At 39.2% G+C, this 24755-nt stretch overlaps 2 protein-coding genes and 1 long non-coding RNA gene across 7 annotated transcripts in view; 2 read left to right on the top strand and 1 right to left on the bottom strand.

The window, feature by feature from the left end:
* Positions 1 to 26: 26 nt before the first annotated feature.
* On the top strand, positions 27 to 7330 carry LOC111255514 (E3 ubiquitin-protein ligase RNF25). 4 transcript variants are annotated; one of them, XM_022817557.2, is made up of 9 exons: positions 51 to 183; positions 621 to 692; positions 1082 to 1130; positions 1547 to 1649; positions 2221 to 2358; positions 3012 to 3230; positions 3796 to 4130; positions 4733 to 4907; positions 6234 to 7330. In XM_022817557.2, the coding sequence occupies exons 2-9, from the start codon at positions 665 to 667 to the stop codon at positions 6354 to 6356; spliced, it is 1170 nt and encodes a 389-aa protein (XP_022673292.1). In that variant the 5' UTR covers positions 51 to 183; positions 621 to 664; the 3' UTR covers positions 6357 to 7330. The 4 variants fall into 4 exon arrangements, with proteins under 4 accessions (XP_022673293.1, XP_022673290.1, XP_022673292.1 ...); XM_022817555.2 differs by lacking the exon at positions 1082 to 1130 and having other exon boundaries at positions 28 to 183; XM_022817556.2 differs by lacking the exons at positions 51 to 183; positions 1082 to 1130 and adding an exon at positions 309 to 483.
* Positions 7331 to 9344: 2014 nt separating this feature from the next.
* Positions 9345 to 24755, top strand: part of LOC111248925 (low-density lipoprotein receptor-related protein 3-like) — a 34280-nt gene continuing 18869 nt past the window's right edge. For both annotated transcript variants that reach the window (XM_086976543.1, XM_022802055.2), the window contains exon 1: positions 9345 to 10068. The gene's annotated coding sequence lies outside the window, so the exon portion shown is untranslated. The remainder of the gene's footprint in view (positions 10069 to 24755) is intronic.
* LOC147758701 (uncharacterized) lies at positions 20547 to 24620 on the bottom strand. The gene is made up of 2 exons (XR_015318330.1): positions 21676 to 24620; positions 20547 to 20802 (listed from the first exon to the last, which is right to left on the bottom strand). It is a non-coding gene; the product is annotated as an uncharacterized LOC147758701 (long non-coding RNA).

Below are 24755 nucleotides of genomic sequence, written 5' to 3'. Positions count from 1 at the left end.
GGCAAAACGTTGTTAAACAAAGTGGAAAAGTTGCGCAACCCCTTTGCCGGATTTTCCAACTGTCAAAACCACGGAAGTTCATCTTGGGGCTGTGCGTTGAAGCTGCTCCGAGACTGTCTTTACAGCTAGACTCATCGTAGATCAAGTGCTTATGATCGCCGTGGAAATGGAAGAAACTGAAGAGTAAGTGCACTCTATGGTACAGCTTCAACACGTGACTCAAGCACAGACGGTGTATGGGTTGTAGGTTTGACGTATGAGTATTTTCGATTCGTTTAAATAGAGCGACGACAGCAGATCATCTTTCAGCTGTGCGGCGGAGCTTGCTTTCTATATTGACATTTCTATCGGGAACAGTTACACACAATAGTGGAAGAAGGTTTTTCTCACGAACATCTGACACATCATCGCCTTAGAAATTAACAAGTTTTTAGTTAATAGTAGTAAATACTCCTTTGCCAGGCAGTGATATATTATGAACAGGTATCCTATCAGTTTACATTGTTGTACATTACTTCACAAGGATTTACTGAATATTAGCTAACGTTTCGCCTTGTTTATACAAATATTGGTATAAGGCTGGCTTTTTATATAAATGACAATATATTTTTGTTTTTCAGGCAAATCTTAACAGAAATTGAGACCCTTGAATCAATCTACATTCATGAGTTGGAAATTTTTGACGAGAATGAGTACGTACGAAAAAACATATAATGATATTTACTGACTTTAACGATAATAGTATATTTGCGTGCGTTTTACTCAGAAGTGAGCAGATATATGACAGGTTGCGCGGCCGAAAACACTGCGCGACCTGTATTGCTTTTGATAGTTAACGGTTACCTTTAATGGCACAGAATAGTACTTAAAGAGGATATGGTGGTTATTTTTGCCCTGCATACTGTGTTTGGATAAATGCTTTAAATGTGCAATAAATCTACTTTTTGTGTATAATTAGGTATACTTGACCATACTATTATACCTTAAATTTGGCGTCAAATTTTGGTGACATCAGAGTTCGGTATGATAATTTTCTCTTGAGCACACCTATATACTACAGCAACGTGTGCTGCTCTTTCAGACGCCTGTCTGCTACCTTTACATAGAGATGAATTAAAAGTCCAGGAATGGTAAGAGCTAAGAATTACACTGGTCATAATTACGAATTTGATATACGATTATCAACCTTTAACAAAGAAGGAATAATAAAAATATGATATCATGTAAATAAAGCACCATTGCGAATTTATAGATTAAGTTACTCAGAGATAAATCTAACCTGCCTAACCCAATTCTGTTGAGCGAACAACAAAAATATCGCATGGAGGCATCTATAGCGGAAATTGCTTTGCTTTCGCTCCGATACAGCTCAATTTAGTTAACCGCTAACTATACGGACACTGTAAGCATGTTTTTTTGTTTCAAATAACGTGATACATAGAAATATTTTCTGCTTGTCTGAGTGTATTGAATGTTTATCGAGATCACTCGTTGATGAATAAGAACAATGTGCTTTTCTTCTTTATGTGGCTTAACATTGTTTTAGGAAATTCGTGAAGACTATCAAAGTAGATTTAAAGCCGGCAACTGGTGAGGATACATCTGCTCAATGGGTTTGCATGGAGCTATGGTTTTACATCCCAGTTGGGGTAAGCGTTGAGTACAATCATATCTGTAATTCTTACAGTTATATTTATTGTACAATTACATGTATGATTACCTGGTATTTAAACTTTGCGGAAAAATATTTCGAATATCAACGTATTATAGCTAGAAAGCTATTCACCTTAATGTTGATTTATATATTTCTGATAATCTATGAGAAACGAGTACATAAAAAAGACCCGAAGCTTAAAACAAATGATGAAACGATTGCTTCGAAAAGCTACTAAGGTAAGAAGAACGAATAATGCTATGCGTGGTATAAGAGAGGTTCCTGTTGATGGAAACATAAGGAACATAACAAGACGCAAGAACGCAAAAAGGGTAAAAAAAATTCCGAGATTTTCTTTAATTATGGACATTTTGTGCAGGCTGATCTCTTTATTTTGCTTTTTTGGTATCACAGGTAGTGTATGCATTAACTGGTAGTACACCATAGCACAGAAACGACTGCCTTTGTAATTTGAGGAGCCAAAGATAATGTGGTTGAACGCTAACGGAAAATAGATGCGTATCAAGAGCTTAAATGCATGCCTTATTTTTTCTTATTGTATCTAGTACCCAGACACCCTTCCAGAGATAACGATAAAAAACCCACGTGGCCTGAGCGATCAACGCCTCCAACAAATCGAGAAGGATCTCCAAGACAATGCGCAAAGCAACAAAGGCATGATGATGCTTTATCATCTGATCGAGGTACGTGTATTCGCTTATAAGCAGCAGGAAGGAGACTTAATTTGAAGTTCAGCCATAACTGGTTTAAAATCGAGTGGAAACTAATTTATATTTACGGCCCATTTTGTGTCATCTATGTACTGCATACTTTAAGACAAACAATACTTGTGAAAAGTTCTTGCAGTTGAAAGTATTTTCTGTCATTTTCAATGAGCATCATTATTCGTCTATAGCGTTTCGACAGCTAGTTTTATGAAAGTAGATTTAAATGTAATTATGTATTTCATACAGTGTAAAAGCCATCCCGCAGGAGTGATACGCTATGTAACTTTTTTAGAAGTTTATCTTTCTTAAAAAATAGTACTTATTGAGAACTACACGAGTTAAATGTCATGTAACGCAATATTATGGTAGCACTGGAAAACCAAGTTACAGGACTGCTAGCAAACGAGCGATTGAACCTAAGTAGGATCTACGTTTCATTTACTTGGAACCGAAACTTTAGTGGTACTGAGCCACACTGAGCTCACCCAGATTCTCGGATATGTTGATAGCTTACGAAAACCTGCCGTTTAAAAAATCAGTCTCGCTGTTTTTTTCATATTATAAAAGTTGTTGATTTACGAATAATTAAACGTTTTTTGTCTTTTTTTGACGATCTCCTATCTCGGCAGGTAGCCAAGGACCACTTGACTAAGGATAACCTACCTGCCTGTGCTTGTGCTATATGCCTTTACGGCTTCGACGAAAACGACGTTTTTGTGAAAACTGCCTGTTTTCATTATTTTCATTCGCATTGTCTCAGTCGCTACGTCAATTACCAGTTAGATGAAATACGGGAAAAAAAAGAGGAAGCTAAAAAAAATAATAGTCCTCTCAAGGAACCACTTAAGGTAAAGCTTGACTTGTTCATCGTGTTATCCAACAAGTTAGTGTCCTTACGCATACATCTCTTACACTGCCGACTCGTAATTAACATAATTGGATTTTTTTGATATTGGTCCATAAAGGTATTATTACATTGAAACAGTATGAACAGCCGAACTACAGGAATACCCTTAGGCTGCTTAAAGCAAAAAAAATGTGTATAGAAATTGTAAAGCAAGAATATTACATGTGTCATATTTGCGAGAATTTAATTGGGGCGATGCTTGATTCCCGGGCGATGCTTGAAAGGCGCCAAATGATCGACAAGACAATCTGCTCAAACGCACTTTTAGCTTAAATCTCATTTTAGTATGTATTTTATTCCGGTTTTACGCTCTTACGGCATGCGTGTTCAAAAATATCTATAATCCAGCGCATTTTTCAGTTGCCGTAACATGATTTTGTCACGAAGCATACCCTTTTGATTGTTTCTTCAACAGAAATTCAATTTTAAATATTTTTCACTCAGCGTAAACTCCTTCATTTACCAAAAGACGCCATTTATATATGTTTAATATTTGTCATTTTCAGTTGGTATGCCCAATGTGTCGTCTGGAGATTCCTGAAGATATTGTCTCGGCTAGTACATATCCAGAACTTCCACTTCCATCAGCACAAGCCACCGATCCCGAATTTACAGTGACTCCAGAGCTTGAGCAAATGAGAAAGAAGATGGCCCGTTTATATCTACAACAGAAAGAACGCGGTGGTATTATTGATGTGGAAGGGGAGAAAAATAAGTTTTTTATCCAGATCTCAAATGGGACCGAAGAGGAATTAGAACGATCTCGGCCTACATCTCAACCCGCTCCAGAAGCAAGACTGCCGCAACAATCTGCAACTGCTAAGGCTCCTCCAAAGTCCAGGTGAGCTCAATGAAATACATGAAACATGTTACATGGGGGGAGTAGAGCTGCCTTACGGTTTATTTTCTGTTAAATCCCGTTTGGTTATCAAAAACTATCAGAACTATGATACGCATAAATGTTTTCCCAGTTTCTTTTTTATCAAGTTTTCCTTTTTATAAAAGTTTCTAGACACATTCTTCAAACTAAATGTATTATATTGAAATGTATACATATTATGACGCGTTTTCTTTTCTTAGGCATTTTTCCAAGAGCGTCTTTTAATATTTAGTGCAGGCATAGAGGATGATTAGAAATATACATAAATGCATAATAAATGAATAATAAGCAAATAATGATAAGCAAATTTAGAATTGCTTTTTTTCCAACAGCACAACAAATTTTGGTTACCATATGCTCACCTTTTATAGGAATCGTTAGTCTAGTTCACTGTCTGAATTTTTAATATTTTCAAGGTTTTACATGAGTTACATACCCTTACAGTATTTATGTGTGTACTTACCATTGACTAATAAACAACTAATGTTTATAAGTGCAAAGGTGATGGTTAAGAGTCACGCGTTTTTCCTAAATGCTTTCGTTTCTCGGATATACCACTTCAGAGTGGGAGAATCTTCCGATTCTGACTCAGATTCTGGTGGCCGTGGTGGACGCGGCAGTCGTGGGAGGCGCGGCAAAAGCGGTCGCATGTACCCCACACCAGCCGAGAAAAAGCGGGCTCATCTACAAGCACTACAACAGATGAAACAAAATGAACAGACAAAAATTGCAGACAAGGTATCTTCATATGCAAATATCTATAGGATAGTTTAAAAAAAAAAGAAATATAAGTTTGCTTGGAAAATCATAAGTAACAAGATTTGCTGATTGCTTCGCTCCCGTAATTTTTCTTTCGCTGAAGTTAGAGTATTACACACCGTTACAAGGCCGTTTTCCTGCTTGTTGGTCGTTTGCTTTCATCGTTGTGCTTGTCATCGTTTTGTTCGGGTCGTAAAATTGTATCTTCGGCTGGGGTGCCTTCACTGGAAAAATCAAAGCATTTTACACATTTACTCTTCGTCTTACACCATAGTCCGAAAATTGCCAAAAGAATCTTGAACAGGTGTGGCGTGTGCGACGAAGGTTCTGTAGCAATGAGTAAATTGAATCATTTTCGGCTCTTCATTGTAGTCATACATACCATGTTCGACCTCAGGCACGAATTTCATTGGGATCTCTGAATTTGACGAGGGCTACATTAAACCACTTTTAAGAAAGCTAATTGTTAAATGACGATAATTCACAGATCGACCGTACGAACAAATCTCTTGATTTACGTTTATCATTTCCCGATAGCAGCGAAAAATCGATGCCTTGAATTTACTTCATTTTCACGTAACATTTTCCATTTTTAGAGTCCAAGCTTAAGGTAAATTTTTGTGTGGTGTAGAGCACTCAGTATCAATGAAATATTTGTGATCTAGCCAATAAACGAAAGCTGTAGTTACTTTTTGAATAATACAAAAAATGCACAGTTACCATTTAATAATTACTTAGCAAGGTAATCGAAATAGTTCCGCACTCCAACAACAAGACAACATTTCATATAAATGTCTTTCTATAATATTCCTACTCTTCATAAATGTATTGGGAAAGTGAAAGCCGGAATATTCATTAATCACCTTTCTGTGCAATTTGAAGACAGCCAAAAAAATGTAGAAATCGTCATCGCACGTTAGTTACCAACATGTTCTGCAAATAACGGCACTTTCTGAGCCTTATCGAGTATAATCTACATCTATATTCAACATATGAAAGCACACAACATGGACAGAAACTTTTTATCTCAATTTTCCGCTTTATGATGTCAACCCATCACTGTACATCACTATATATCGTTAGGAGTACCGAATCTCTCCAGCTATCCCTCGCCCGTGAATTATCTTGTATTATTCTTGGCATTACAATCATATTTCTCGTGACTGATCATTGATCCTTGCTGTATTCTTCGGCTTTTGAAAGTACTTTTACCTTTCCATTCCCTAATACCAATGCAGTTTAAATTTAACGTATTTTCAGTCGTGACAATATATGTATTTTTATCTTCACTGTTGTCGTTTGCAGTCAACAGAATCGACGATGTCAAATACCACAAGTGGCGCTGCCGGAGGAGCCAGTAACAAAAGCGGTGGACGTCATCGAGCAACGGCTGGTGGTTGTGCCAATGGTATGCGGAAAGCTAGCTGACCAGCGGACCCTATCGGCCTCGAGCGCTGGCCCGTCAAGGAGTCGCTGCAGCCGATAATAATAAATCGGGTACGGTTGGATCAGAACGACAGCATTATGAATATCACCGGCATCACAGTGATCTAAGCAACCAAATTGCAGGAATTGTTCGTTCTTCGAGGTTTTTTTGCGCACAAGGAGCTTCAAGCCTTGGGTACTGAGCATTCTAGGCCTCCCAATTGTTTCGGTCTCCCCTCGCGCACCGCATCGACGCATGAACTTGTGTATACGAATATAGGGCGTTACAACAAGACGTGTCATTTTGTTGTCATTATGTTTGTTTGTTATTGGGCCGAATAGATTGCATATATAGTGCTGTGGTATAAAGGACGTAAGGTATTGGCATTTTGTTTTGTTCAATTAATGTTTCAGCTGAACCTTCGAAAAAAGCGAAGGGTTAGACCTAAGAGCACTCTTTTACACATTTTCTCGAAATATATGAAGGGGCTGTATTTTCTCACAATTTGTAAAACGCAGAGGCAAGTAAGCTAGGTGGAGCTGGTATAAGAGGACTGGTTAGTGTGACAAGTGACGCCAAAAGTTGGATAGAAGAGAAATATCTCTAGAGAGAGAGAGAGAGAGAGAGAGAGAAAGAGAGAGAGTAACAGGGGGAGAAATAGATAAAAAAAGCGCCAAAGACGTCTCGTTTCTGTAAAAGTACGGTCAATGGAATGACATGCGTATTTATGTTGTATTAGCGATGGCGCGAAAAAGACGGGCCCGTCATTGCAAACCATAGTGTCACCTATAAACATGTACGCCACCACCGAAAAGCAACGATTCAAGATTGGCTTAGAATTAACCAACACTTTTTTTCATAAGATGAACATACCACTACTAAATTATATGACCATATATATATATATATATATATATAGAGGTGTGCTTCTAATTAATATGCAAAAATCCAATAAGCGTAACAGCATATCATATAACTGTGTCTTCATTGTTTGCGTCTTTTATTTTTTTATTATCTCCTTTAAGAAAATATAATTATATTAATTATAATATTATATGGTAATACATAGGATTAGAATATTTTGAGTAGACTACTTTTAGACAATAGAATTGTAAATTTGTTTTTTTGATTATCATCAACACAAAATTCTACACATAGGGCCGTCACTAGAGGATAATTTTCTTTAGGACTATGCTTATAAAAATTTTATTAGTTCATGTATAAAGTTTTTATGCACCCAACAAGTTGATCTTGGCTACCTTTGCTAATAAGTCCAATCGTACAATTTCGTAAACATTAATGTCCATATACTTCGTTGCCAACTGGCATGGCGTCTTGCTAATAATGAGAAAATTTTCCGGTTTGATATTTTAGCTTTAATCCAAGTGCTCGCCAGTTAATAATTGGCAGGGTAATTAAATAATAAATTGATATGTTCAATTCCAAGGTGAGCCTGACGTAAACTGGAATGTAGTTGTACCGTACAATGGACTCTTCAGTAGAAGTTCTAAATAGTTGCAGACTAAATAGTTCGAACGGGAGTTTCTTTCGGGCTGTATTTTGATAATAATAATAGTACATATTTATTAAACTATTTGAGCACAATATATACATAATAATAACATCCTGGATTCAATTTTGGACGGTTTTATGAATTTGTAGAAACATAGTCAGCATTATATCTCAAATAATTATAATAATAACAATGATATAATATGATATAATAATTTACGTTAAGCTACAGAGAGGTTGGTGGAAGTTAAAATCATCTCCCTAAAGAATCTACACTCTGCATAATATCGGTAAGTGTGTTTTGTAAGTGAAACGCCTAAATACAGTAAAAAAGTTGCCGATGCTCATCCAACTTCCATTGAATTTCTAACAGAAGATCCATCTATGTACGGATTCGACTCGATTGTAAAATTGGACCTGTCTGGAGTTGTACATTTTGTCATCCGTCATTTAAAATATTGTCTGGGAAAGTATTTGGTCGTTGCTAGGTTACGCATAAGTAAAGCATAACAAAGCAGCTAACTAAACAATTCGATGGGGGCTATGCCTGAGAGGAACATTTTTTGACAAATTAGTTTTAACTGTGCAGAACGTATTAGCCAGTTTCGCAGAATAGAACTCGTTTTAACGGAATATTCGGTACGTCGGTGCTGGGTGACCGCTCTCCATTGAAATTACATACCTTATTTCGATTAAAAGGGTAGATATATACTGTATTCGCAGGTTAAAATCATTGTATTATTTTCGATTAAAGTTAGTCTTTCGAATTTTGACGCTAGAGCTGCCTTGCTAAACATTGCTTCACACAAACTCTAATGCTCCACTAATTGTAGCTCCACTTTAATAACTGGACCCACGAAGGATTAGTTCCAAAGCACTGAATACCGAAAATATCGGCGAAGATGAATTCCAAAACGGCTCACGTAATGTCAGTACTGTCAAAATTCTGCTACACTGCTAACAAATATTGCGTACCGTCTAAGAGAAAACCCGAGTCAGCTAAGTTTTTTTCATTTTCAACGACTCATATTCTCTATCTATTATCGATTTAACGACAACCGTCGCATCATCAAGCAACAAAATATAGGAGCATTCACACTTATTATAACAGAGCAAGCACACTCAATTTTCCGTTATATTTTCCACAGTTATTGATACAGCGTTCACAAATAATATGTAATGCAAAATGTGTTATAAAATGCTACATATGTATATATGTGTTTCGCACACCGGAATCAAAAATAAATTAGCGACCCATTCACTGTAATTTCATTATGCCCAGACGCCACGCAGACTGCAATAGTAAACCTAACTGATGTGTATATAATCTAATAGTTGTCGTTAGCCAGGACGTCACAGTTTTCCCTCTTTCCGATACCTGGCCTCACTCCTCTACTTTGGTCCGTTTCTGCAATCGAATTTTCCCGCCTTTCGTACCACACACCCACCCAACCTTCTTTCGTATCCCCTATTGGTTTTCGGGCAATTGCCTTACTGCTCACAGATGAAAAATCCTATTATCATTAGTATGCTAGCTGGTGAGCATATTTACAAAATGGCTCCGAACTGCTTCAGCTAAAGCTGATCTAAAAGTGCAAAGCGCAGCCACTGTAGCTCTTCAGAGCACATATAAACGGGCAGTAAATCTATCAAGGACGAGGGCTACGGACAACCTGATTAAGTTGGCTTGGCCGCGCTGCATGCACTCGCCGCTCAGGGGCAAACCTAGTTAACTAACGCCCGTGAAACTAAAACCGAAGAAATGAATAGAATATATATATATATATGCTATTAATGCAATTGTAACTACCGGATCCATGAGATATTAATCGATGTTACAACTAGGTGCTGTGCGAATGCCACAGACTGAGCTGCTGTCTGATGGAAGAGGCGCGTAGGAATAAGCATTGCTTCCGTGGGATGGTAGTAACAGAGAGTCTTCTACTCTATATGTACGTGAGTGTGTTCTATGCGTGAGGGTTTGGTTTGGCCTATTTCTTAGTTGGTTTTGAGCGAATCTCGCTCAACCTAGTGAGTGTGTGGAGTGAAGTGATCAGGTGGACTGTATAGTACTCTGAAACTGGGCAGCTCACCCCAGTTGTTCTTCTGTGCCGAAGGACGGCAGGTCGCATCGAATGAAGCAGGAACGAACAGTCTTACTCAGTAACTGCGTGACCGCAGACCCTGTCTAGCTCCTGCAAAGTAAGCTTAAACGGAATAGCACTGCATGCATCCCGTTAGAAGGAGAGTAGGTAGCAATGATTGTGAAACCGAATTTCGTTATAGGTAGAGCTGCAGTTACAAAATAAAGTTGCATGATTATTGCTATATAACGCAGTAAGTAATTGAGTCCTATTGGATATGTTGATTATATAGTCATTGCGCTTCTTTTTCCACGATATTTTGAACGGCGTGAGGTACATCTCTTGATAATCAAATTTACTTGTTCGCTTATTTTTTCGAATTATAAAAGGGATAAAACAAGTTAGCAGTACGGAAACTTTGGCGCAGAGAAGGGAAACAGGGTGGTTGAATTCAGAGCTTTGATTTGGTCCAGGAACATTTGGTTGATGCTTTGTTTCGTTTTTTGGCAAAGAAGTATTTGATAGACATCCCAGGAGATTCCTGTACCCCTGCTGCACTGACACTACGGTTCATGTTGTGTTTGCATCTGATGGTCAGCTGGAGGTGAGTACGCAGTTCGTTTCCGCTGCGACTGCAGCTGGGGCGGAAGTCGCTCGCGCTGTGTTTTAAAGATAGGCTTATTGATAATATTGGTGGACGTTGTTTTGATCGTCGTCGTCTACGTTACATAAGTGTCTCGTTGATTCTGAGTTGTCGAGCTAAATATGTGTGACTTATAGAAGCTTATTAGAAAACTGTTGAGTTATAACACCATATTCTCCAGTACGTTGAAACGTTGACTTTTGAGGAAGTGACTGTGTGTGTTCTAACGGAGCAGTAAGCCAGTCGAAGTGCTACAGTGCTGAGGCAAAAAGCAGGCCCTTGCGCTTATTGTCTTTACCCGACTGCATCTGCTAGCACAATGCAATATTGTATAGGAAATTATGAAGACCAGTGCTTTTTTAACCAGAGATATGATAGGCGTATGGGTGATGAGCAGTGCCTCATAATCACAATTTATTTTTAGGACAGGAGGCAGTAGTGCGAGTAAAGATGAAAGTGTCGCGGAAAATCAGGCACGGAAAGAACCTGTTGCGGTTGGGAGGAGCGATGGAGCCATTTTAGGCTGTACGTAATGTACACATATTTACATATACTCTCCCATCTAATAACCACAGCAGGTTTTTGGGATTGTTTAGTACCTCCGGAGTGTTTACGATGTTATCACTCGGAAGTATTAACGGTCATCGGCCATAGATGTAAATGTTTCCTCACGTACTTATGCTCGCAATTGCTTTAGTTGTTATCTGTGTCAACGGCTGTGCACGTTTTGATGTGTCGCTGCGATAGGGCGTACACAGATGCGTATGACTTACCCTGACGTCGGAGCTTATTATTTTCGGTTTTCTTTTTCTGATACTAACGAAACGAATTCTTCGGTTCGTACATTCTGTACTTGTAAACATATATTCGTACCTTACTCGGTTATTTTTTTTCTTCCAGTGTTAGCCCGTAGTTGCCATAATCAAAATGTCTGTGTATGGTTAGATGTAAATGAGATTCTCCTAAGCATCGGTGGGTGTCTAGTTTATAAAACGTCGGACCGTGTTAATCTACTTGTACGATATGAAGCAGGTCAACGCTCAAAAACATCGTAGCGTTTGTGCTCTGCGACGATAGAGCGATCATCTTGCGCGAGTCGCACCGCCATGAGCGCAGCATGGTCACTCTACTCATAAGCTTTCTTAACTGTGTGTGGCATTTGAACAGATAAAGCTCAGAGTGTCAAAGACTACAGCAACAATGTCGAGTACCACTAGCACCATAACGCGTAGAACGCTACTGTTCGAGTGAAAAGAATCGCGTGTCGAGTTATTTAGAACGGACTTTTAGTTCCCAACGATTTCTGCCGCTTCTAGTCTTTCTGATCAGAGTTGTGGTGTAGTTATTGTTTAATCTACGCGGCCGTTTGACAGTTGGACGCACAGTTTTGCCTGGCTTTGCTAACGAGGACGGCATTACTGCTCTTTGATCACCGTGTACACGCTCGCATTCTTCTAGGCTGGATAAGCTGTGTTGTTATTTCTCGCATCGTATTCGAAACTTGCACCCACTGGCGCCATCGACTTGCCCAGTTGGCGGAAGCTATTTGAGTTAAAATGCAGCAAAAAAGGGACGTAGGAATGCGAAAAATATGCGACAGGCCTATGTTGCCACCTACGAAAAAAAAAAAAATAGTGAAATATTGGGCTGTTTGAGCGTAAGCAGATGATGAACATGTAATAAATAATGTAGAAGAAACGCATTGATTTTCATCAGTAATAAATATTTTTGCGATGTTCATTATCACTGCTTGGTTGAATTAATGCCCCGAAAATTATATCTGATATTTATTAACAGAACTATTGCAATCGACAAAGCATGAGATGTAGGTGAACGGAATAAGTTAAGCCTTTGTTACCGAACGAAGTGAAAGGCAGTCACCGTTCACCCCTAAAAATTAGTGTGGTGCGTCACCGAGATGGTTCTTATCTCAAGTATGTACCATTATTATTACTTTTATCTAATAGTGGTAGAAAAGGAGAGAAGCGAAGCGTAATGGCACGTGGTATTGAGTGTTTTGATGTTACAAACAATAAACAACCAAGGACAACACGTCGAAAATATACTGCACGCTGTTGTAGTCGTCTTGAAACTGAGTCGTCTACGTACATTAGATGCAGGAGCTCCAATGCTACCGATCTCGTAGTGCTAGGTAGCTTCTCTATAACGTTTTCTTCAAAATTTGCGTATGTTGTTGGTCATTACAACATACAGCTGCATGGTTCATTCTTCAGCATGCACAAGTGCATCAAATTCGTTTGGATTAATTTTGCGAGTCTGTGCAAGGAGTAAGTGTGCTATCCTGATTGCCGCTGGCTCGATCTGTCCCGACGAACCATCAAGCAGTCGATGTGGAGATCAGGATTAGACTCAAAGTAGTTCGTAGTTTCCCATCGACGACGGCGTCCTGCCATGAACTGTCTAGGCCATCAGCAATTGCTGCTTTTCCTGGCACGCGCGGTTCCTCTATCGCTCACTCACTGACCATCAGCCAAAACCCGAAAGGCATAAGCATTTGAATATTAGCAGTGGAGACTGGAAGCAATACCAAATAAACGACAGTGACAACACAATAAACTGATATGGAAGAACAGATTACCAGAAATACATGATCGCTGTTGTCCTCACCTTATCAGCCGTATCTCAATAGCATACTTATTTGATGAACGTCGCCGTAGGGCCATGCGATCGACGCTGGAAAAGCTTGCAGATGTTCGGGGTTCACATAATCGCTAGTGGCTTTATGTGCCCCGACCAGGCTTGTCCTAGCGACTGGTTTAGGTCTCTGGATTTCTGAAAGCGTGTATGGCCAAATGCCGCTACTTGTTGCCGAAGTGTTTTTGCTACTGACCCTTACTATGCCATAATAACGAGCAAAGCCGACGTTGAATGTTTCTGATGATTATCCCGATGGTTCCACCCCTACCTCTGCTAGTTGCAGCTGCAGCAGTAGCGGTAGGTAGTTGTAGTAGCATTCGCAGAGGTAGCAGGCAGAGAAGTTGTAGATTTACCCTGGAACGGACCATCGTCCATTTACTAGAAGCAGTAGCAGTTGTAATGGCCACCAACTAAACAGACCCAGAGGGCAGCAGCAATGACGGCAACAGCTCGTCTGAAGGAGTGGAAGATTTTGCCTGTTTTTCTCGAAAATGATTGTGGTTTTTCGCTTTCTCCACGTCTACGTCCGGGGACTGTCATCTTCCGCGCTGCCGCCTCCAGTGTAGCAGTGGCTCGGCGCTTGAGTGATTGCACTGACTGCACTGTGGCTGTGCTCTCTTCGTTCTCAGAATCAGAAGCCTAGTAGTACTGCTTCGTAGTATCAAGGAAGGTATTAGTAATGCTTAGCTGAAGCTGTGACACCATTTGGCGATGTTCTTGTTTGCGGCTGTTGAAGTGGGTGACCTGCGAACTGTGTCAGAACTGAATGCGATCGACGAGATGACTAGTGAATGGACTTCGTCAGGGCGGAGAAGAGCGGACGGGTGGGTGATCAGACGGAAAAACAAAAAGCCAATCGGTAGCAAAAGGAAAAAGAAACATCGATAATACCATGGCGGAACAACATTCAAATCGATATCTCAAGGTGGGTCGTTTGTCTGCATTTTTTATTAAGCCTCGCCTGTGACTGTGTAAGGTGCTTTGTTCGCTGCGCCTTCTAGCTCCGTTCATCTCGACTGGATGGTGCTGTTGTAGGTAATTCTTCATTTTGACGATTCAGTCAACGATATTCTGCCATGTGTGATTGTTGCGATCCGTCGCCATCACTATCACCATTTGCGACTGCCACACCAACAGCTGTTATTGCTAAAATTGTTAGTGATTTAACAGTAATTGCTGGAAATGTGCTGGCAAATGGTTAAGGCTAGGCAAAGATCCCAGATAGGTTTGCAGCGTTGGAAGAATATGATTTATTATAATAAAGATGATAATGATGAACTTAATGGAAAACATTTGCTTTACGGCAAGTTATGTCATAATAGTATCGAATAGTGACAGAGCACGTGCTAGCGGCACTCAAGGGCGGTTACCAGGACAGATCAGAATGGGACACCAAAGAGATGCCATACAAAGTGATGCGTGCCAATGGCGAAAAAGTGATGGCAGTATTCAAGCACTTTCACTCAGGGCGAATTTAATTTTAACGTGTATTTCTTTTCTTTATAGAAAGGCAATAGTTTAAATGGAGAAGTTTTGCTGAATCGCATTTGTACTCAGCTGCGGGAATTTCATGGTGCAGTACTGGCAGATACAGAAGTAGATTAAGTTAAAAAATTGAGATGGCATGTGGATGCAATCACCTGTTAAGGGTCATTAGAATTCAGAAAGTTAATGCTGGCTGAGCACTGGTATTAGACTGATCAGTATTTAAACAGAATAAATATAATACGGAACACCGTTTCCGTTTTAAACGTTTGCGCTTTAAGGTTGTTTTGGCTTTGAACATACCTCTACTTCTTTTGACGATTATTCATATTAAGGAAGCCTCATTTCATATCAATTGCTACAAATAAATACCACCATCGTTAGAAAGGCATGTTTTTTTTTAACTTTTCGATTCAGTCGAATCATTTTGTTATAAGAATTATTTATCATGGGTCACCGTTACTTCTGCAGGCATAAAAGCAAAAGCCACTTACAAAAACTAGGACAATAAGTTGCGCTTAGCAGACACTGCCTACTTCTGGCGACAGTGATGTAGCACAATAATTATGATTTGCTATTATTAATTTACAAATGTATGTGATGACAATTAACAATTAAATATTAACGGCACTTTTACATTCACCAATTAGATCTTTTCTCCAATGTGAACTGATTAAAGTAAGTAATAGTAGTGATCCAAAGCAAACTATTCAGTGCTTAATAGCTGCCCAGCAAGACATTGTTCGTGCCATTTAAATCAACATGGTGATGATCATACGGATACGCCTAACAAAAGAATAATACTGAATAACGAAATTTGATGCTAAAGATATTAATTTAAACACTGTTATGCATTATAACAAAACCTTATTCATATAAATGTACCAATGGTATTGAATTTAATAACATACTAATCACTTCCATTTCATGTATGGATAGAAATGCTACGTCTAGTGTCGAGCCGGGCGTGTTTTCCACGAACATGTTCGATATGTAACTTGATTATTCTTTCCTACCTCGCAACTTTAGCAATTATCAGAAATATGTTGAAAGCGTTAGTGTATTGTGATATTTGTGATAATAATAAGGTTTCTGTTATGAAGTGTTTACTGACATCTTATGGCATTCAAAATATGAACGCGTGTTTTTCTCTTTCAAAGACAGTTCATGATTTTTGGAAAATCCTTACTTAAAAATGTCTAATCTTATTGTTTGTTATGGTAAAATAATCAAAAATGAAGAGATTATTTTTATGTAGCGGACGCGTCTATATATATGCTATCACTAGTTCTCTTCCTGAAGCATAGCTTCAATGAGGCGGTAGAATTTAACATGCAAAATGAAGCTGGGATAATATAATCAACATAGTCAATACGTTCCGCGGTCAATCATTGGTAGAAGAAGCCTTCTTGGTATACTGATCATGTTCCATCTGGCGTTAATCCCTAAAAACTTTCGACTGGCTATGCACGTGATGATATCTCATCCGGCCATTATTTGAGGATTGGTAGTTACCGATTATGAATCAATTTAAACGCTATAGAAAGGAGAATTAATAGATTTTTAGAAGCTATAGAAAAAAGTCACTGATTTTGACACATAAAATGTTACCACAGTGTTCGTTTTTGCAGCGAAAAATATTAAATTGTACTGAAATTCTTCCAGTTTTCAAGTTTATACGTAGACAAAGGCCAATAACGATTAAATAAACAAATTATATTCTTAATAGTTAACTATGGTTTAGTTACCTGTGTTCACAATAAAATAATTATGTATATAGGTCCTTCATTATTTGGCCTTTGTATCTGCTTCGTTCTATATTTCGTGTTGTTTTATGTAAGTTCACATTAATTCATGTACTTAATGAGAAGAGTGAGGCGAGCATAGTGCGTTGTTATAAACGAGAAAAGGTCTGCGCTCCAAAGGCGCTGTGGCATACGCTGCGGTGCGCACAGCTCGTTAGGGGAAAAACGTTAGAATACACTCATGACTGCCGTAGCTAGGCCAATGCAGATGAGCAATAGATACAATTTTTTCATAAAGCCATGGCGAATATACAACCGACAGTAGCGGGCCACTACCACTGCTATTATCGTAATTTGTTTGTCATTACATCACAAATAGGGCGCATAATATTCTTGTTAGATTGTCGCATGACGAGTTCCATCCACTTCGTAATATTCGAACGGTCAGACCTGTACGGTGTAGCCCGCCTTATTCCGGGCTGAGGACTTAGCAGTACGCTTGCAGTGTTATCAATCATATCTGGATAAATGTTACTGGGTTAGCCGTCTACCTCGATGTTGACAGTAAATTGGTCGATACGTAGCTGGAGCAGTTATAGCAAGTTTTTCAAAATTTTGGCTAATGATATTTTGAGATAAACTAAATAGAACTGGATCTGAGCAAGATCGATAATACCTACCATGATATATACGTATGATGTGTTCAAGGAGGGCCATGTGCATTATATCGCTAGCAATATAGTGGCATTTCGCTACGGAGTGCAAATCATGGTCGCAATGGGCGGCAAATAGGGCAGGCCAAATCTGGTATACACAATTTGGTACATACATATACTCAGTCCCGCCAAGAACACGCATGCGCTATACATTTTCTGTGAATAGGAAATGGTTATATATCTGACCAATTCGCTATGTGAACCACATTTTGAGTGCATCGCGATAACAATATCAGATGAAACAGCATCTGTTTATTTTTGCAACACGTTAGTTTTAGTTTTGTGATGATTAAGTTGAGCCATAATCAAAAATAATTTATAAAACGGCTATCGGCCTTATATTACTGGCTAAGATTTTTTGCTATCATGATGAATAATAATGGTATTTTCCATCTGACCTAAGTTTGCCGTCTGCAAATCGTTGATTGTTGAAGTGCTCTATTATTGCCAGCAAAATTTATAATATTATTTAAACACGACGCGTTATCTTTTTGCTTTCTACGTCCAACGGTGAAATAGGTGCATAAAGCGGCTGGAGGGGTAGAAAGCGGCAGGTTTTTTTATTTCAGGGTCGAAGAAGGGAAAACGACGCACGAGCTAGCAAACGGAAAGGAATCCAAGGGAGAACTGGTGACTTAAACCTTAAAGGGAAGATATTGGAAGTGACCCGCTTTTTTCCCTGTTTAGTGACGTCATCGCACTCCCGACAGATTTTCTGCAACTTTCTGTTGAAATGACCGATATAGTTTGGCTGAAACCTTTATTAGATTGTCTTCAAGTAGCGCGCGGAATGCAGACAGCGAATCAGACGTGATAGTTCCACCGCTTATGTCTGGCTTTTGGTTTGTCAACAAATCTAAATGCCATTGAGGACTGTGATCGTCGACTGCTTGGCTTTATTTATTTTTAAGAACCTTAAGTTGGGTAATTTTTGATAAAAGGATGTTATATACTTTCTGTTAATAGAGAATAGTGGTAACAGTAGCTCTTTGCATTATTTGTAGCTTAGATCTGCAATTATTCTAGTTCTATTCTGCTAGTTTTAATAAACCACACCAATTTGTTGTGAATGTTTACACGAGGAAACGCCATCCATGGTTTACACAACGAGCAATAACATTTGCAGCCGTTACCTTTCATTTGCCTCAGAAAATCGGTACATATACAAACTCAAAATGAAATATCCAGTTCTCGTTTTACATAATTCGGACGTTAATTTTAACATTTTGGTAAGTCATCTTCGTTAGCTCTTTGCCTTTAGAGAGCCTAATCTTAAAGAGTTGACTTTTCGAAAAAATCATACGGAAAAAGTCGCATTTAACGATAAACTTTTCACTATGAGTTTTCCGTGACCACTTCTGTGATCACAAACCCAGTCGTTTTAAGCCTTTGGATGCGATGGCGCAAGAAATTATTGAAGTTAGGGCATAACGAGTTAATTTGAAAGCTTCGTTATCCTGATAAACTTAGATAAATCAGTATCATCACAATGGGCTCTCGTCTATTGCAAGAACCGGCGATGTCCGTATTTACGCTAACTGTTCGGCATCATAAGAGCATAAAAGAAATTGACAACTACTAATTGCATTCACACTGAACAAATGTGGTTGTATGGTGAAGCTCAGTATATTTAGCACTCATATGTGAATACAGGGCGGTAATTCTTTGCAAAATTTTAACTTCCGTCAAAGTTTACGATCCAAGTATCATTACGATATGCTCTAGTCGCAGTTGATAGCTTTTAGCGATACTTCTGTGTTCAAAATGCGATGATATTTCATGAAGCTCTAACAGGATGCTATATGGAAATCGTGACAAGGCATTCAGGGTGACAATACTGATGCTCAAGTTCATACACCCAGTGTAGCTTAACTTCCTGGATACCCGGGACATTTTTTAGGTGTATCTGAGCAATTCAAGCTTTGTGGAAGTGATCGTTGACGCTATTATACAGTAGAGGTCGTGGATGTAGCAATGGTGTATTGGGCAGGTTATTGAGTTATAATATTTTTGAGATAAAGGAACCTTTTTTTTTAATTTCAATTTACTTATCTATTTCTTGTTCACTGGTTGGTTTCCGTTTTTTTTATTTGCCCTAATATTGGAGATGTCGGACAAACTAAATAACAACAAAATACGAGCAGCTTGTTGATGGGCGTCGTTTCGTGTGCTAATTCGCTCACTCAGTGTGTCGCAAACGAAACATCATACTTATACAGAGCTGATAACCAGGTATCCGCAACAAATAAGAGAAACTGAATATATATATCTGTCATCATTAATCTATTATCTTTTGTGAAGTCTTGCTTCCCACCGGATCAGTTATTAGGCTAAGTAGGAAATTTTAAAGCATGAACTGAACACAACCAAATAAACAGTTAAGTTCGGTTTAACCGGACTGCTTCAGTGCTAAGTTAAAGCGGGGTGTAACGGTGATGTCTAAGTATTTGTATTGTGATATATACGCTGATCCAAGGCATGATCAGTTAGTTTATAATGACTAAATTTCTGTATGCGTATACGTAAACGAAATTAATCATTTCCTTTATTATATTTCATTTTTCGAATAGCTTGTCAAGGCCAAAAAGTGACAACTTTCATCATATTTTTCAGGACGGTTTTGTAACCGTTAGTATTTTATTGAGTCGACTTATATTGTACGAGTGGTTACAAATAGTGTTTTTAATACATGCCAAGAAGTGCACCGTTGCCGGGATAATTTCAATAAAACGTCATTAGCCATTGGTTGTTTCTTACCTCCCTGCTTATCGTATCATCGGCGTTCTATTTTTTCTTGATAGGTCCTTCCATGATTGCATAAAAGCGACCCGGCCACATTATTATTTACATAAGGATGATTTTTGTGCTCGTCACCAAAAGCGTACCAGTAAAAAACGAAGCTACCTCAAAAGTTTACGCGCAGTTATATCAAATGTATCCTCACCCGACTTCCCGTAACAAATTATGGCTCTTCCTTGTACGCGCTGCCGGTCGATAGCGGATATTTTAGACTTGGAAGTCGATCAAAGTTATTATTTGTGCATATAATCGCTGAACGTGTTACCAAACTGGCTAGCAATATTCGTCATTCACCCGTCGCAAATGGTCTTAGTTTTCAAAAGGGGAACTGAAATTACAAAGTTCAAAATTTCCAAAGGCAACATAGACCAAAAATAAATGTGTAAAATAACAACGATATTCTTGTATTTCACGATTCACTTGCAGACGAAAGTAAGACGTCCCTAAGGTAGCTCTGCAGGCATCATATTGACGATGGGTATGCACATATTCATCCGTGGCCAACAACGTAAGATGAGCTAACACCAAAGTACCTATTAATAATCCAGTATCGTAGTAGGCTCATTTTATTAGTGGCAATTAGTCAGCCATTTCTGAAGCAGTATAAGCGCTATCTAAACCAGCAGTGTCGACGATGGCCACAGTATATCGTCAGTCTGGCAGAATGATGACCTCGATGATGAGTAAATCGTTTTCGTATAATGACCAGCGCAGCTTTTCTATATCTAGACGCGTGTGTGTGTGCGTGTGCTTGTGCATCAGCTTCTCGGTACTCAGGTGCGTCGTGCAATCAGCGCAGACGTTACCTATAATGGGTTAAACGGCAGCAAAATGGACAACGTAACGCGCGCGCGCCAGTAACCAAGGCATGCTATTAATACGCCGGCCGGCAGACAAGCCGTTTGTCATTTTTGCCTCATTTATTTGTCTATCCTTCCGTAGTGGACTGTCTGACTATTTGACTACACAGCATCGTATTGCCTGAGATTATGTTATGAAGTCAGGCAATAACAATAGTCATTTTGCTACTTCTAGTAGAAGTGGTAATCTATAAACAAGAGTGAATTTCTGAAACTAACAGTGCGGCATCATTTTCAGAATGGTAGCTGGTTACAGTGCCAGCGATCTTATTAATACAGAGCCTGTCAGTTAACTGCTATTTTGCATCTATCTTTTACCGGCTATATAAATGCTGTTACCTCAATGGTTGCCCTTAATGGTGCGTACCGCGTGCTACTCTAATAATAATAACGATAATGACAACATCAACAAGCATAAAACGGGAAAAAATCCCTCAAGAGATTCTATTAGTGAATTTATTCTTACTGAAGTATTGCACCGCCAGAGGGTAAGGGCCATCTTACAAGGGTACAAGGCCGCTAACGGCGACCGTTAGCGGCCTTGTACTACGGTCAGATTCTCTCAGCGTTAACTTCGCCGTAAAACGTGTACAATAGTGTAAAGTGACAATTATAGCAACCGCGATAACAATAACGGAAGATACTCAAAATGATAACAGCTACAGAAACCACAACTGAAACGGGAATAGATAGATGGTATCGTCACGTAATTAAAGCAATGCTGGCTATTTAACGTACTATATTGTACATATATCTCAGATTAGGGGAAAAGACTGCATGTACGTTTGAATAGATAGGACGTTGACTACGTTTACATACCTCTTTCGTGCGTCGTGTCTGACAATTGTTAAGGCTGGCGTATACTCTTTCATCGTAGCCTAATCTGTTCATGCGATATTTTTTCTATGGTCGGCTTGACGTCAGTCTGCATGAGAGTCTGATGCTCCACTGATCTTCCTGTTATATTTTCCATGATTAGCCTTAATGTTAGAACGCTGGTGTTGGCATACTAATCCAGGTGCCTATACGATGCTTTCACTCGCCAACAAATGCTTTGTTGTCGGTTAAAGTGCGTTAACGCGATTTGTCTAAACAAAAACATTGAGGATCGCGGAGGCTTCCGGACAGGGAATTCGTATATCGTCTGACGTTTTCGTACGTTTGTTTTCTGCGATTGCATGAACACTGTACACGGACCAAAGAAGACTGTTCGAGCAGTGTAACTGTACGTGAAACTGTGTGTGTCGCGTTATAGGATCGTACGTGGCCTCGCATTGCTCGTATAGCGCTTTTACCATATTTGTTTGTGCTTTCTTAAGCTCGCCTAAAAACAGGACCAGAAAATAGTGTTCTTGTGTACGTGTACGAAGTAGCTCAAGTGTGGTGTGATCCTTTTCGTCGACAGTTGTATCGTCAGTTTCTTTAGCAACGAAGCGACTATGTTTCTACGAACCTAATGGTCACATGGAAGATAAGCGCCGCTGCAAACTTGCAAATGCAATATATAGCTACTATGAGCAGGTGCCACGTTTCCTTCCAGCTAAACAAACAAGCCACTTTAAATAAACACTTTCATAATTGGACAAACAGCGCGAGAGCCGGCACTGTTTGCTATTATCTTACGTACTTCTGTCTTGACTCCCCTTGACAATATCATTTGGTAGAATGAAATCGAGCATAATCAAGTTTATATATGTACACTACGCTGCTGACTTACATACCTAGTGGACGTTAGATCGAAGTACGGAGGATCGGTGTGGTTGACGTGGACAATTTCAAAATAAGGCATCATAGGTAGATCTGCCCGATCGCTCGTAAACCAACCCAAACTCAATAAGTCGGACGTCCAATCACATTTTCCAAGTAAAAATCTTGATAAAGCAAATTCTGTATTGAATAAGAGAAACGCAGTTATCTACGAAGCGCCTAATCGTAGTTCCTTGCGCAAACGATTTCGCTTCGATATAGTCACTGTGGCTGGGGCTGATTGGTTAGCTCTGTTGCTAATCGGCGACTTAAATATAAGGTACTAAAGATGAACAAGTAGCAGAAATTCGAAAACAAGAGCCATCAACATCGCAATAAACAATTTTACCATCTGCTTCCCTTTTTGTTTCCTGCTTCAACAAAGGGCTATATTAAAAAATAATTCTTCAGCGGTAGATACCAATTTTTGTTGCTGTAATGGGTGGTATTTTAGTTGTCATGTTGTCACGCTCGCAGTGAAGTGCAAAAAGATAAGGAGCGCAATTTTGTGTGGCGACAAGAACCTACTATGTAAAAGGCGCACATTTAAGAACGTATTCGTATAACATTGAATAGGTTGGCGGCAAAATGAAGGAAACACACGACCGGGCTAACGCTGCGTTTGCTGCTGCAGCTGCTTGGCTAGCGTGAAATGGTGCACGAACAAAAGTAAATACCGCCATATTACGTTGATCGTCTCGATCGTCGTTTTACCGGCCGTCGTTCCCGGTTTGGGCCGTTGTTGACCCTGTGGGGCGGATATCTTTCGAACGGCCGAACCTACGACACAGTGTAGGGCAACGGGACCAAAGTCCTTCTTTGTACTCCCTAACTACCGTCGTAGACCAATAGTTTACTTCAACTATGACACACAGGACATACCGTCCGATCCCTCAGCATAGCGAAACGTGAAGGACGTTGACGACGAATATCGTCGAGGTCTTGGTGCGCGGATAAAAGCAGTTTTCAGAGCTCCGTTCGGCTCTGATGTTTTCTACTAGCTGTCTTTCATCTTTCCTCTCACCGTTGATTCTACCTATGTGGATTCGAGAGTCAACGAACGAACGACATTTCCGGTCACATCGAAGATAGCTGGAAAAGCTAAGGAGACAGCTGACAGGCAAGACTATATATCTGTCAGTAGGCGCATAAAGACGCGAACGTACCTTACGAAAGGTCCGTGTGGAAGCAGAGCATGGTTCCTAAAAACAGAAAACAGTAGGAAACCCATATTTTCCGAGTGAAACCACCAGAGAGAGAAGGACATAGAAAGCTCAAAGCACGTTCAAAAAAAAGATCCAGAATTTCTTAAAGGCTGACAATTGGTGATAGCAGTAGCAGTGGTATAAGTAATATATATAAGTATCAGTATACGTTTAAAAGGTTTAGAAGTTTATCGTCAAGAGGTATTGTTCGCTCCGTACTGCTAGCCATGGCATTTGGGCTTCGAAACATGGAAGGACATACATGCCATACAACGTAGAAGAAAACGCCTACAGATGAACTATGTTTAATTGCAGATATATCAAATGGTAACACTTGAAGAAGGTGGTAGAAGTAGAATAGTGAGGTAACTTGGGTCTGCTAAGGAATTCAAGTAGCTAAATGTATATTGTACACGACTCTTTGAAACTAAGCAGCGAAGCTTATAAAAAGGAGTGAGGAGCACTGAGTCGCACAATTTGCGCAAAGCTTTACTCAATCATTTTGCCGATGAACATAGAAAATATTCGTTTCGAAATAAAGCTGGGGTTACTGAATGCTAGACTATGAGAGAATCAATTATGACGAAGGCTATCTTAATTAAATGACCTTATCTTTGAATGATATGCTACTGTATGTGAATTGTCGTACTTCCTTCATTTTCTAACAAATGGTGGAATTTGCCAAGATTATGAAAGGAAGAACAATTTGCCAAGTCAATCTTGGGCAATAAATCTATACATATAAAGTGGAATAACTAATTTCTTACGAAAAACGGATACAAGAAATGGTCTTGCGTCTAGAAATGTCCCAGTATATGAAATCATTTAGCCCGTATTCTAATCACTACTTGGATGATTCAAAATCTATAAAGTACTGCAGACAGTAACTAAGGATAACCACTATAGATTATAGATGTTAAGTGTTTATAGTGGTTACATTGTATTTTT

This window comes from Varroa destructor, unplaced genomic scaffold (genome assembly GCF_002443255.2).
Source record: "Varroa destructor unplaced genomic scaffold, Vdes_3.0 BEIS01000001.1, whole genome shotgun sequence".
Taxonomy (NCBI): domain Eukaryota; kingdom Metazoa; phylum Arthropoda; class Arachnida; order Mesostigmata; family Varroidae; genus Varroa; species Varroa destructor.
This window is presented reverse-complemented; position numbering and strand designations above follow the sequence as displayed.